This window comes from Hibiscus syriacus, unplaced genomic scaffold (genome assembly GCF_006381635.1).
Source record: "Hibiscus syriacus cultivar Baekdansim isolate YM2019G1 unplaced genomic scaffold, ASM638163v2 tig00011079_pilon, whole genome shotgun sequence".
NCBI classification, from domain to species: domain Eukaryota; kingdom Viridiplantae; phylum Streptophyta; class Magnoliopsida; order Malvales; family Malvaceae; genus Hibiscus; species Hibiscus syriacus.
In genome coordinates, this window is record NW_024062242.1 from 949,021 (window position 1) to 963,372 (window position 14,352).

Below are 14,352 nucleotides of genomic sequence, written 5' to 3' on the forward strand. Positions count from 1 at the left end.
TACCCAAAACATTTGTGTTGCGAAATTAAAACCTGTTGCGAATTTGAAATTCAGTATTGCGATAGTCAGAATCTCGTTGCGATTTACGTAAATCGCAATGCGATTACGTAAATCGCAATGCGAATACGTAATCGCGTTGCGAATCTGGAAACTGATTTGCGATACCGGAGATCGCGTTGCGAATTATCGATCGCATTGCGATTTAGTTGGTCATTTTGGCAAATCCAAAAAAAGTTGGTTAAAATCGTATATTATAAGGCATTTTTTGTCACTGAGGTTATTTTCTCATGTAAAAATGTTTATTATATATCGACTTTTTAGAATTATTGTTTGAAAATACTAAGAAAAATATTAAAATTATAATTATAATTAAGGGGCTAAATAAGATGTTATTCATTAATTTTAATGTGAAATGTCAACTCTAAACCAACTAGCGGCGTAGTGCTTATTTTGTAATAAAATCTAAAGTTTAAGATTTATTTTATAATATTTTAACGTTAAGTGACCAAAATGATTATTTTGGAATAATATAGTGACCATTTTTGAATTTACCCTTTCATTTTCTATGCTAAAAATTCAGCAGCTCTCGCAACCAGCGCCTCCATCTCTCGTCTCCATTTGCCTCAAAACCCTAGCGTACACTACTTCATACAAACTGTTTTTTACTCTCGGCACCCATGGGTAAGTCTCTCAGTCTTCTCCTTCGTGGATTTTTCATTCCCTTATTCTCTATTTACTCTTACAATCATATCGATTGTGTCGCTTCCCTTAATCACGGATCTGGTTGTTTTACTCGGTGATTGTTTCAGTTTTGATCTTATTTCGCCGAGAACTTCACTTAATTATATATATGATTTAATTCTTTTAAGATTACGAAACTTTTATTAATGAAAGCTGTTTTAGGAAATGACAGCTTCGGTTCACCATATTGAGATGTTTAGGATTTCAGGATATGAACTGAATTGAACTTAAAGTTGATTAACTAAGGTTCGTATTAGTTGAGTAGGCTTATAAATCATAGAAATTTGTTTGTAATTGTATTTATCATTTTTTTTTATTTTAATTTAGCTTTAGCACCTTTGTATGCTGCAGTGGTGAATATTGATCGATAATTCTTGGAATTAACGTGTCAAAAATTTCTCTCTTGGTTTCTTTTCCTTTTCTAATTTGTAGATATCGAGGCCGAGATCCGTGCATTGCAGCTTGACTCTGCTGGTAGTATACTCTTAATGTTTTGGCTTTCCCTTTTGTTTTTGGAATCTGTTTTCTTTGTCTTTTTTTGAGTTATATTATCAAATCTTAACAGAAGATAATAATGGTACGGTCATTCCTGAAGATGCAAAACCGGAAGAAGTTGAAATGACAGATAAGGCAGAGGAAGTTGAAATGACAGATAAGATGGAGGAAGAAGGTTGGTAGTGTTGTTGATCTTTGTATTCATGTCCTGCTAATATTCTTATGTTAATGAAGCTGTTGGAGAGGAAGATAGTTAGAGGAGAGATTGTCACTGAGAAAATTCATTCTAAACTTTATATAATTTGTCAATTTGGTTTTATTACAGTTTTTGTTATCTCCAAAACGGAATTCTAGAGTTTTTATACTAAGTAATTTTCATTGGTGCTCTGAAGCTACTTTGCAATCTCATAAACAAATAAGAATTAAACTGTATTATAAGGTTTTGTAAGGAAGTTGAAACGACTCTCCTTTTGTTGCATGCGAAAGTGATATGAAATCTCTAGGTGATGTGTTTTCTTGTTTTTTACATGGGTTATGGAATTTATATTGTGCATGCACACTGTAGCTTTTTGTGAGTTGCAATGCAGATATAAATTTGGTTTTCGTGTTTACTTTGTCTATGATGCATTGACTTAGGATTTGGTGTCAGACTTTGTATATTTTAGGCATAGTTTTTATCAATCTTTTACATTCAAAAGTATGCATCATCTCCTATAAATTAAAAGCATTCAAGAATTGAGTGACAAAGGTATAATAGGATGAAGTGAAGAGTCCGTGGACCATAGCCAATCAGATGCATTATATACTTGTTTTCTTTTTTGGTGACCTAATTCTTTGTTGACCATATTTTTGAATTATTATTGACAATAGGCTGCTGGTAAATGTATAGTTGTTATTTGCCTCTTTTCCAGTTTAGATACCAAAGCTCAGGGACGGAGCCAGGATACCATTTCAAGGGGCAAAGTATAATTAATCATGGAAAATGAGGGGGGCAAAGTATAATTTACCTTAGAAAATGAGGGGCTAAATCAAAATAAACTAAATTAGAAGGTCTAATTTGATATTTACCCATTTATTTTTTAAAATTATAAAAAATGGGGGGGGCAGTATCCCCCCGGAACGAAGCATAGCTTTGTCCCTGCCAAAGCTGGCCCAGCATAGATGCTAATTGCTCTTTCCTTTGCTAAAATGTTACATGCTTATCTATTCATGTTGAACTTCTGTTTGTCAGTTTAGTTTCATTTTGAAAAAAAAATGTTGTTATCTTTTTTATTGTTGGTTTCAGGCATGAAGGATAAGGTTGATACTAAATCCCAGCCAGTCCAGGCTGAGCCAAAAGGTTTCTTCATTCCCTTTTCTCTGCCTCCCGTGCTTGTCTGTTCTGTGTCTGTAACTTTCTTATTCCAATTTTCATTTTCTTGTTCTTTTTCATTTTTGTTGTGCGTTGAAAGACAAGGAAGTAGTTGTTCTGGAGGATGCAGAAGCACCAGATGAAGTGGACTCACAAAAGAAGCGCCATTTGAATGTTGTCTTTATTGGTCATGTTGGTGGGTATTCCTACGTCATGGCTTTGCTTATGTGAAAGCTGGCATGCCGCATTCAGCCATGCATACATGTTTATGTCCATTATGAGTTGCTTATGCTAACCTAGGAAACAGTTCAAATTTGTAGTGTTAACCTCGCCAACCCCTTATTTATTATGTGCTGCATTGGGCTTTGTCAATTGAGCCACATGCATGAATGCTGTGAAAGCAGTTATAAATTCGAAATGAGAAAGCAGTTATAAATTTAATTATTTCCGGTACATATTGTTAGGAATTAAGGTTGAGTTTGGGTAAATAGAATTCAACCCTTTTTGGATGATTGAATGGTGGATTAAAAGGAAGAAAATGCTTAATGGAATTCAAAGTTCGAAATGAGAAAATTCGAACAACCTTGCACAAAGGATGTGGAACCAATGCAGTCACTACTAATTAGTTGCCCCGTGCCTTCTTAAGCTTCTTTATAAAAAAAACCTTCATCAAAGACTGCTGGTAATCAATATTTTTCTTACTGAAACATGAAATTTATATGCAGAATCTAAATAAATTATCTTCGTTTTATGTTTTGACTTTCCTTTATTTGATTCTTAGATGCTGGCAAGTCAACATCTGGAGGCCAAATACTCTTCCTCAGTGGTCAGGTTGATGACCGTACAATCCAGAAGTATGAAAAAGAAGCCAAGGAGAAAAGTAGGGAAAGCTGGTGAGCTTTAAGTTTGGTTTATAACCATGATAGTGATTAGTGAATCGGTCTAATCATTTTTGTACTTGTTTTTGTGATGAGCGTGCAGATCCTGGAATTTAGGCTTTTTATACCTTGTTTCAAAGGTTCAATTATACCTAGCTGTAATTAAACTCAGTAACTGTTTTGTTTGTGTTAATTAATTCATCACCTGACAGTTTCAGATTAGTTGGCTAGAGTTGATCTGCATGAAAAAGGTGAATGGTGAGACGGACATGATTTGCATTTTACATTAGCTGGGATGAAAGAGTGGAGTATTTCTGACCAAGATGGCAAGAATTCCAAACCAAGATTCAATCTAATCCAAACATGATAGTACTAGGATTAACCCTTGACTTGAATGAGTAACTAGGTGCACTAACATCCATTGGCAGGAGGCACTGCTTGAAATGTGATTTTGGATGGAGAAGAGAGCACAAAAGATTATACACTTTTTCCTCCTTCTGAACTATGTCAAAGTGTACTAAAGCTGTACTTCTTGAAATGTTATTGGCTTCTTGTTAAGTAGTTCTGATCATATTTTATTTTATTCGTCTCGAACATTCATGTGTGCTTTAGAATGTTTGATCTTTTTGCTATTGATTCAGTGTGCTATCTGCATCTTTCGAGAACTTCCATTGGTTCACCCTTTTTAAAAACAATTTCTCATTACCTTGCAGCTTTCGCAATAGGAAATTTCAATGTATTGATGTTGAGATTGTTCTCTCTCTCCCTCTCTCTTATAGACTGGATCTTCGGCTATTGCATTATCTGACTTAACTACTTTCCATGTGTTAGGTATATGGCATATATTATGGACACTAATGAAGAGGAGAGGGTTAAGGTAGTGTATAACAGAGAGATGTTACAACTTACAAACTTTGAGAAATTATAGTTAATTCCTGATATATTTCCGTTAGTGTTGTCAACATTTATTCATTCTTAGCTAGAGTACCGTTGCTACTCTGGGGGTTCATTAAATTTGAACATGTTGATCGCAGGGCAAAACTGTTGAAGTTGGAAGAGCACACTTTGAGACTGAGACTACTAGATTTACTATTTTGGATGCACCAGTAAGGGGATTGCCTCTGAAATGCACTGTTTAATCTATCTTATCTTCTAGTTAAATGTTTGATTACTTGTAGGATACGTTGATAGATTTGATTTATTTTGCTGTTTTATTTTGTAGATTGAGATTTTTCTGAGTCCTGATTTGTGGCTTAGTTGGATTGCTTTCTTTTTGCACCCGTGTTGCTCCTCAAATGCTCCATTGATATTATAAATCACATTACATAATGATTGAATTACGGGATCACTTTAATAGTGCATCATGAATGTCTCATTATAAATCATATTTCATCCTAGCTTAATAAGGTTTTTGCCTTTCCCTTGTCCATGTGGCTAGCTTACCTCTTATCTACTTTCATAGGGTCTCCAGGCGTTTTCCTTGAGTTCTGTTATCTTCTGAGGTCTGTCAAGACCTGAGCTAGGGCAGCTACGAGGTTACTCTTACTAGCATAGCAGGCTCACCCTTTTTTATCCTTATAGTAGGTAGAGGAGCCTACCCTATGCTAAATAACTTCACCACTCATGGTCTTCCCACTCCACTCGTTCTAAGGTGCTCAATTCATTGGTCTCAAGATTCAACTGCCTATTCAATGGAATCTGCCCGTAGCTAGCCTGTTCTGGGATCTTTCCCTTAGCCTTCTTTCTTTATTCTTTATCGCCTGGTCTTTTGTATGGGACGTGGGATCTTTCTTTCCTGAATCCATTTACCTTAATGATTAAAATCTAAAATTGCAGGATAACTTTAATAGTGCATCACAAATTTGTCATATAAGGTTACCAATAGAATGCCGTCTTGCAATATGCTGTTACTGCTTGTAAGTAATAGAGAAAGGGATAGGAAATAAAAAAAAACTAAACATTTCCATAGCATAGTACTATACATTAGATATGCCTTAGGGTATTGTCTAACCGTAATTAATGTGCTCGAATCTGATCAAGAATGGAACTGAACAAAGTCATTTGTTTTTTATCAGATTCTTTTTATTTTGAATTCAGATTTTGATGAAATTTTTGTTTATTAAAACTAAATAAGGTTTCTATTGACTATTTAGGGTCACAAGAGTTATGTTCCAAATATGATCAGTGGGGCATCTCAAGCTGATGTTGGTGTGCTTGTAAGTCACATCCTGTGTCTTTCCATTAACTGCTTAATATGGTGTAATGCAGATTTTGGCTTTCTAATTTCCCTTTTTGTTTCTCAATTAGGTGATTTCTGCACGTAAAGGGGAATTTGAAACTGGATACGAGAAGGGTGGGCAGACCCGTGAACATGTCCAGCTGGCAAAGACCTTGGGAGTTACGAAGCTAGTTGTAGTAGTTAATAAGATGGATGATCATACCGTCAACTGGTCTAAAGAAAGGTATTTTGACTGGATTTTGTAACAAGTCTGAGCTTTTGAGCTGTCTTTAATGTGCATTTTCTATTATGGGCTTGTTTGTTAATATTACTGATGGAGGTCTTCTTCAACAGGTATGATGAAATTGAGTCAAAGATGACACCTTTTCTGAGATCGTCTGGATACAATGTGAAGAAAGGTATTGGAACTGTTGTTAAAAAACTTGCAAGTTGCATTTTTTTCTTCGTGATATTTTCAAGTTTGTAGAACCATTCATATATGTTATTACCCATAGTGAGATATTGAAGTACTTACTCTGCGAAGGAAATAGATAAGCTAAATAAACCCCTTGTGTGTTTGTAATATGCCTGTGGTTTCTTATGCAACTTGACTTATTTTCTACTTTCTTCCAAAATAAATTTTACCTATTGTAGTTTAACACGCATATTTAGCTATTCAGATATTCTTCTAATCAATTTTTTGGGAGTTGAAATCATGGATTGGAACCAAATCACTGTCAGATTGTCTAGGAAACTTAGGTGTTGTTTGACAAACTACAAAAAATTTTAATGCTGTGTACTGTATATATTCAGATTCTCAATCTGGTATGGTAGTTTAGAACTCTGTTTTATCATCTGACAGTAATTATATTATGTAGTTTTAATTTGGATGTTTGGCTATTCAACAGATGTTTCTAATAAATTATTTTAGAGCTGAAACTGTGGAATAGAAGGTAAATGATTGCTGTTAGTTTGTTTAGGATAGTAATTTGCTGCTGAAAACTTGTGTTACATTTTATTACTTTTTCTTTGGAATGCTCTATTCTGCCTAGCTGTAATGTAATTATGTAAACTTTTGTCTAATTAGGCTTCCTCTCCTGTAGCTCTTGATATTGAGTGTCGATGTATCTTTCTTTCCTCATTGTGTAACTTTTAATAGGGTCAGATTATGATAGCATGTTTTTTTATGTTATTGAAGCTTATGTTCCTACGTTAGAGACTTGCTTGGTTTGCTGAGCATATAAGTTATGTTTTAAAACAAGTTATAATTCATTGCTAGCTCTTGTTTTATCTTGCAGATGTCCTGTTCCTACCAATATCTGCTCTTATTGGGGCTAATATGAAAACAAGAGTAGATAAGAGTACATGTCCTTGGTGGAATGGTCCTTGCCTATTTGAAGCCCTCGATTCTATTGAAGTTCCTCTCAGAGATCCAAAAGGTCCATTTAGGTAAGTGATCTATAAACCATCTTCCATAGCAGGATTCACTGCACACACAACTTTTATGTTTGGTTCTAGTTCCTGGTGTCCTACCATCAAACCGTAGCATGCATGACCAATTTCTTTGTTATCTTATTTTATGATGTATCTGATGATTTGCTATTGACTAGGATGCCTATAATTGACAAATTCAAAGACATGGGAACTGTTGTTATGGGAAAGGTAGAATCTGGGAGTGTTTGTGAGGGTGATTCCTTATTATTTATGCCAAACAAGGTGCTTGATCTTTTCAGCCTTTTATTATATTTATGTATATTGTGTTCTAATTTTATGGGCTATGAGGCTTTTATGCGTGGGTTGCAGGCTCAAGTGAAAGTTCTAGCTGTTTATTGTGATGAAAATAAGGTTAGGCGTGCAGGACCTGGTGAAAATCTACGAGTTAGATTATCTGGGATTGAAGAAGACGACATATCGGCAGGTTTTGTCTTGACAAGTGTTGGTAAGTATTGCTTAAATGGAGTTATGTGATAAATTTTATAACCCTTTCTCTCGTCTTAATTGATTGTTTTTAATATTAAAATTGCATTGTTTTATTTTGCCTTGGTTTTAGGGTGTAATGTGTGTTTTTCCTTCATGCAGTAAAATCGATACCGGCTGTCACTGAATTTACAGCCCAGCTTCAGATCCTTGAATTACTTGAGAATGTATGCATGAATGTCATGTTCTGTTGTCCTTATTTTACGAACTTGATGCTGTCTGAATGTAATATGGTTTGTAAATGTTGTTACTGTTTAGGCTATTTTTACAGCTGGCTATAAGGCTGTCTTGCACATTCATTCTGTTGTTGAGGAATGCGAGATAGTTCAACTACTACAGCAAATTGATCCGAAGACAAGGAAACCCATGAAAAAGAAAGTTCTTTTTGTGAAGAATGGTGCTGTTGTTGTTTGTCGTATTCAGGTTCATACTCTATACTTCTTTGAAATGAAACTGAATGAATTGTAAGATTGAACTAGTGAGAAACAGATGGAAAGCAAAAGGGTAGAACAAATAGTAGGGTAGCTTAGAGACTAATGATAGACCACCACAATCAGCTCTCATTTCCGGGTTCCAGCTATGGAAAATGTTCTGATTAATCAGATACAGATGGCTAGTGTCAATATTTCCAACTAGATTGAACTTGCAACATAATATCAGGGTTCTATACTCTCTCCAATGTACGTGTGATGCATGTTCTTTATTTAATGTTATGTTTTCTGTGGAGGGGCTGGAAATTCCATTCAGTAGGTTACATTTGTCAGATGATAACTGATTGCATAAAAAGAAGTTTTAAGAACAGAAGATATTGGCTGAATTGATCTCGGTTAGTTTTAGGCTTGATAAATACTTTTTTCTTGTGCGTAGGTTAACAACATGATTTGCATTGAGAAGTTCTCAGATTTTCCGCAACTTGGGAGGTTCACTCTTCGCACAGAAGGTATTTTTTTTTATTTCTTCCTTCCAATTGTGGATAAAATATCAGTCTTTGTGGCTGTGAGACGCATTGAATTGTGTGTCCTGTCTTCAGGAAAAACCGTTGCAGTAGGAAAAGTCACAGATCTTCCCTCAAGCAGTAGTGCTTAAAAGATTTTGTTGGTAGAGGTGAGAATTCGGGTTTGTACCAACCGTCTGAAGTTTTATTTGTGCCCACTGTATTTCTCCCGTAGTATTAATCAATTTAAGAAAAACAAATAATTGTCAGAGATTCATCCTTGGTCCACATGATTCCTCTCAAATCGCATTCTGCTTCTTGGTAGCAGCTTTTAATTCGAGTTCATGTTGAAAAATTATGTAGTTTAGACTAGTATTGCATTCCATCCCAAGTTATCGTGTTTAGTTTTCAGGAAGTCGTGTGGGTAACATTTTACTCTTGGACCTTGGCAGGTAAGCTTATGCTGTTGGGTTGCATTTCAGAAGAGTGTTGATTTTTACATGTTGCCTGATCTAATAGTTTTAAGGGAAAGTTGAGATGGTTATTGTTGCTTTATTTTTTTATGTATGGGATCGGATATTGGTATGAACCAATTCACACCCACCCACCCACATCGTTCATTAAAAATGAAACACAAATAGAGTTTTATTAAAGTTGGGGAAAACATATAAATTTTGTGTTTACAAAGGTGACTTGAAAAAGGAATAGGACCAGAGTTTTCAATCCAAAATTCTTCTTTAAATAAGATGATGTGATGATTGGGGACAGTATTGCTTTCAGACTATTTAGATATAAGTTCAAGATGCATTTATTGTTATTATTATTTTTATTAAAGTTTGCCTTTTTTAGTCGCATTTCCTTATAAAATTAAAATGTTTTAGTTCCCCATGCCATGAAATCTTGCAACAATACGTCTTGGCCTGAATCTAAATTATGATTTAACTAATAATAATGATATTAAAATCTTGCAAATTAATAAAACAAAACATCCTCCCTCGTGATTTTATCTTAAACGATAAAAAGTACATAAAGCAAAGCAAAAAAGGGTGGAAATTAGGGAAGTAAAACTTGATTCGAAAAATTAATTTTTTAATTCAGATTCACAAAGGAATTAGCCATGTGGAACTCGCATATCCTTGCTTGTTACCATCTACAATTTTTGATCCAGGGTTAACTTTGGTTATCATTCAGTACCACATCCTGGGCTTTTTTAGCTTTCATCCTAGGCTTTTTTAGCTTTGTTCTCAGCTCCATTTTGCTTCTCCTCTATACCCGACTGAGAGAATCTTTGACGAAGAATTTGAACATTTTCTATCTTTACGCCTTAACAAAACCATGGCATGGTACATCACATCTGCCATTTCTGAAGCTGTTCGTGAACTCTCCTCTTTCTCCTCCAACGTCCGACATAACTGATCTGCTTCTTCCCTGCAACAATCAATACGTGCATAAGATTAACATGCTCAAACTAAAGATATAATGGTAATGAGCACAATATCATGCTGATTATCGCCGGTTCGAACCTACTTTACATCATTTGATACAGTTTAGTTCCTTACCAGTCCAGTCTCAAACTTTTAACACTTAAAAACTACTTTCTACGGTTCTTTATGGGGGCATATCATACTACTACTACCATTGCCAAGGTAAACCTGATTATTACCGGACTTTTGAGCACAACAATTTCTCATCGAGTAATAGTCGTTTGGTCCAAGAGGGTTTTTTCGTGTCGCTCCGCTATCTCTGATTCTCGTTGGGAAATTGTTGACTCCAGTGAGTATAAGGTTGTCAGCGCCAAGTTATTTTCTTTGACCTGCCAAAACAGACTAGGTTAATTTACGAACTAGAAAACTAGCACCATGTAGCATTGTAGATTCAAAAGATTGTGCCAACAAACTAGCTAAAAGATTAAGAGCTGCTTTACTTCTTCCCCCTTTATCAGATCACTTATCGATGTGAAAATATCAAGTCTCCGACCCTGTGTGGCAGGTAGGACCATCAGGCTTCCCATGATAAATTATCTGAAGAAGAATTGTCAGTCAAGTCAAAATAAATCAAGTAATCAAAAAGATGTCATTCAGAAAGCTAGAACATACCGAATCACGATCACAATCGACAAAGATGTCATGAATGTTGATGAAATTATCAGAAGTTTCTCCCTTCGTCCATAATGTTGCTCGTGATCGACTGAAGAATGTTGCCTTCCTAGAAGATATGGTTGTAGCTAGTGCATCCCTGTTGATGAAGCCTTGCATTAATATGGCTCCCGTATCAACATTTTGAGCTATAGCCACTGCTAAACCTTTGTCGTCCCATTTTATACTGTCCAATAATGTATCAACCTGAAATTAAAATTTTTAGACATCGAGGCCCTTTCACTAAGATGTTTGTCTGGTCTTTTCAATTAACAAAAGTCTAAAGAGAAGTAAAAGAATTTTTTTTATCACAACACTTAACTATAAAACAAATCAAGACAAGTTGACAACAACAACAACAACAACAAAACCCTATTCTCATATGTAATGGGGTAAAGGGGAGGTAGGGTACTAGGCTGCCCCCAACGCCAAGTTGAGAACAGCTTCCGTGGAAGACCTCCGGCAGTCAGAAAATTAAAAGTAAAGATAAAATGCAATGCATGTATAAATAAATATATAAATAAATCCCCGCAAATAAATCCCTGCGTAAAAATCTCTGCATATAGACAGAAACGTAAGACCCGACTAAATTTAAAAAAAGGAAACATGAAGAGAAGGATACACAGAAATCAACGATAGCAAGTTAAGAGAAGAAATAAAGTCAAATGGTTTCTGTAAGAATAAAATGTCGAAAATCAAGAAAGGATATAGACAGAGGAGAGGACAAGGTGTTCAAACACTTGTGGGCTTTGCCAGACACCACTCAATACTTTAGTTACATAACATCCAACTTGCAGAGACTAACATAGGTGCATATGCCAAACGAACAATCATGTGAACAGAACCAACATACCTAGCAGTTTTTGTCCTTTAAGAACCATAGATACAGAGCAGTGCAAGCACAAATCCGAGCATGCTTTATAACACTGAAGTGAAACGTGACAGTTTCATAAACAGTACAAGTAGAATACAAAGGAATGACAAATAGAATTCCTTATCAAACGTTATTGAGTTAGAAATTCTAATCTAAAACTTCACCATGTGTCCTAAACTCCAGATGTTATGAACTTCCAAATCCATACTATAAACAATGAATAATTTGAAGAACTTCAGTGGACAAGCTCTGGAGACATGAGTCTAGATGTAGCTCGTGTAAGTTACAAGAACTGATCACTTGGCATCAATGAAAACCTTCTAGAGAAGTCAAACGAAAGAATAGAAACCAATTATCAGAGTTGTCCATCCTTTTTCTTCTGTTTACAAGACATCTAATACTAAAGCAATATTTCATAGATAAACACCTAAAAGTGGTATCGATAATGAAAATAAAGTAAAAGCATAGAAGTTATTTCCAAATGCATATGCTAAGTATTATTATCATTTGCTTTACCATCCAAAAACATAAAAGAACACATTCGCAACTATAACTGAAATAAGAACGACCTCATAGTTGTATGTACACATTTTTTACTGAAAAAACAATTAAAAACGTTTCAGAGATGTACAGTCCGGATGTAGCTCAAGTAATAACTAAAAAAAATATTATTGGGCAACGATGGACTCCATCAAGGGATGGCTAATAGATAGATTGGAAACCCAAACCATCAATTCCTTCCCTATCTTTTATTTTCCAGATATGTAACAGTCAATACCATCATAGCAAAGGTAGACACCTGACTACATCTGGTTGAACTCATGGAAGCAGACAGCTAAATATTAAATATTTTTTCAGAGTATACACCAAAAAATGCAACTATATTCAAAAGATATAGATGCATGGAAAGTTTTGCCAAATGAATAGAACAGATTCACAACACATTCCACTGTATCCAAAATAAGGATGGCTTCTTCATACTCGAATGAATAGAATGGCCACTAATATATAGAGGTGTTGACAGATGTAGCATCCAGATGTAGCTCAAATAATAACTAAACACATTACTGAGCAACGATGGACTCCTTCAAGGGATGGATATTCCTTATCTTTTATTTTCCAAATATGTAACGGTCTCTACCATCATAGCAAAGGTAGACATCTGGACCACATCTGGTTAGACTCATGGGAAACAATCTAAATATTATATAATATTTCACAGATAAAGACCCAAAAGTGCATCCACAATAAATGATATAGAAGCAATGTATTTCCAAATGCAGTTATTAAGTGTTATTACCATTTACTTCACCATGTCTAGCCCGTTAATAAAATAAACAGATCACCATGTGTCCCGCTATATTCAAAATAATAATGGCCTTCACACTTGAATGTATAGAATGATCACTGATATGAAGAGGTACCAGAGCAATGTAGTGTCTAGATGTAGCTCAAGTAATAACTAAACGCATAGTAATGGGCAACGATGGACTCCATCAAGGGATAGCTAATAGATAGATTGGAAACCCAAACAATCAATTCCTTCCCCATCTTTTATTTTCCAGATGTGTAACAGTCCCTACCATAATAAGCAAAGGTACCTAACTACATCTGGTTAGACTCATGGAAGCAGAAAGCTAAATGTTAAATAATATTTCACAGGTATAAACCAAAAAATGCATATATATTCAAAATATATTGAAGCATGGAAAGTATTGTCAAATGCGTATGTTAAGTGTTACCATTATTTTCTTCACTATGCCTATCCCTTTAAGAAAAAAACAGGCTCACCACACACATTCCACTGTATACAAAATAAGAAAGGCTTCTTCATGCTTGAGAGTTGAGTGAACATAATGACCACTAATATATAGAGGTGTTGAGAAATGTAGAATCCAGATGTAGCTCAAGTAATAACTAAACACATAGTTCTGAGCAACGATGGACTCCTTCAAGGGATAGATATTGCTTCCCTATCTTTTATTTTCCAGATATGTAACGGTCTCTACCATAGTAGCAAACGTAGACACCTGGACCATATCTGGTTAGATTCATGGAAAACAATCTAAATATATGTAATATCTCACAGATAAAGACAAAAAAATGCATCTACATTCAAATGATATGGAAGAAATGTATTTCCAAATGCAGTTATTAAGTGTTATTACCATTTACTTCACAATGTCTAGCCCTTTAACCAAAAAAAAACAGATCAGCATGTGTCCCACTATATACAAAATAAGAATGGCCTTCACACTTGAATGTATAGAATGATCACTAATATAACGAGGTACTAGAGCAATGTAGTGTCCAGATGTAGCTCAAGTAATAACTAAACACAGTACTGGGCAACGATGGACTCCATCAAGGGATGGCTAATAGATAGATTGGAAACACAAACCATCAATTCCTTCCCTATCTTTTATTTTCCAGATATGTAACAGTCCCTACCATAATAAGAAAAGGTAGACACCTGACTACATCTGGTTAGACTCATGGAAGCAGACAGCTAAATGTTAAACAATATTTCACAGATATAAACAAAAAAAATTGCATCTATATTCAAAATATATTGAAGCATGGAAAGTATTGTCAAATGCGTATGTTAAGTGTTATTATTATTTGCTTCACTATGCCAATTCCTTCAAGAAAAAACAGGTTCACAACACACATTCCACTGTATAGTGTATACAAAATAAGAATGGCTTCTTCATACTTGAGAGTTGAGTGAACATAATGACCACTAATA

The 14,352-nt window shown here is 35.0% G+C and overlaps 1 protein-coding gene and 1 pseudogene across 3 annotated transcripts; one reads left to right on the forward strand and one right to left on the reverse strand.

Annotated features, from left to right (window-relative positions):
• The first annotated feature begins 547 nt into the window (after positions 1-547).
• LOC120204592 (eukaryotic peptide chain release factor GTP-binding subunit ERF3A-like) lies at positions 548-9,258 on the forward strand. Of its 3 annotated transcripts, none has more exons than XM_039204651.1 (19): positions 548-681; positions 1,174-1,215; positions 1,307-1,411; positions 2,522-2,575; positions 2,682-2,783; positions 3,369-3,480; positions 4,297-4,342; positions 4,500-4,571; positions 5,619-5,681; positions 5,773-5,927; positions 6,038-6,102; positions 6,982-7,132; positions 7,294-7,399; positions 7,487-7,622; positions 7,763-7,827; positions 7,919-8,083; positions 8,528-8,600; positions 8,691-8,764; positions 9,047-9,258. In XM_039204651.1, the coding sequence occupies exons 1-18, from the start codon at positions 678-680 to the stop codon at positions 8,744-8,746; spliced, it is 1,572 nt and encodes a 523-aa protein (XP_039060582.1). In that variant the 5' UTR covers positions 548-677; the 3' UTR covers positions 8,747-8,764; positions 9,047-9,258. The 3 variants fall into 3 exon arrangements, with proteins under 3 accessions (XP_039060582.1, XP_039060584.1, XP_039060583.1); XM_039204653.1 differs by having other exon boundaries at positions 2,688-2,783; XM_039204652.1 differs by having other exon boundaries at positions 1,310-1,411.
• A 402-nt stretch (positions 9,259-9,660) lies between these two features.
• On the reverse strand, positions 9,661-13,025 carry LOC120204593 (annotated as a pseudogene).
• Positions 13,026-14,352: the final 1,327 nt, after the last annotated feature.

Bases quoted from the DNA above. Each gene is read 5' to 3' on its own strand.
- LOC120204592 (XM_039204651.1), top strand. The intron at 5,682-5,772 runs GTAAGTCACATC...TTTCTCAATTAG, and splicing joins AAGCTGATGTTGGTGTGCTT to GTGATTTCTGCACGTAAAGG. The intron at 7,400-7,486 runs GTGCTTGATCTT...CGTGGGTTGCAG, and splicing joins TATTATTTATGCCAAACAAG to GCTCAAGTGAAAGTTCTAGC.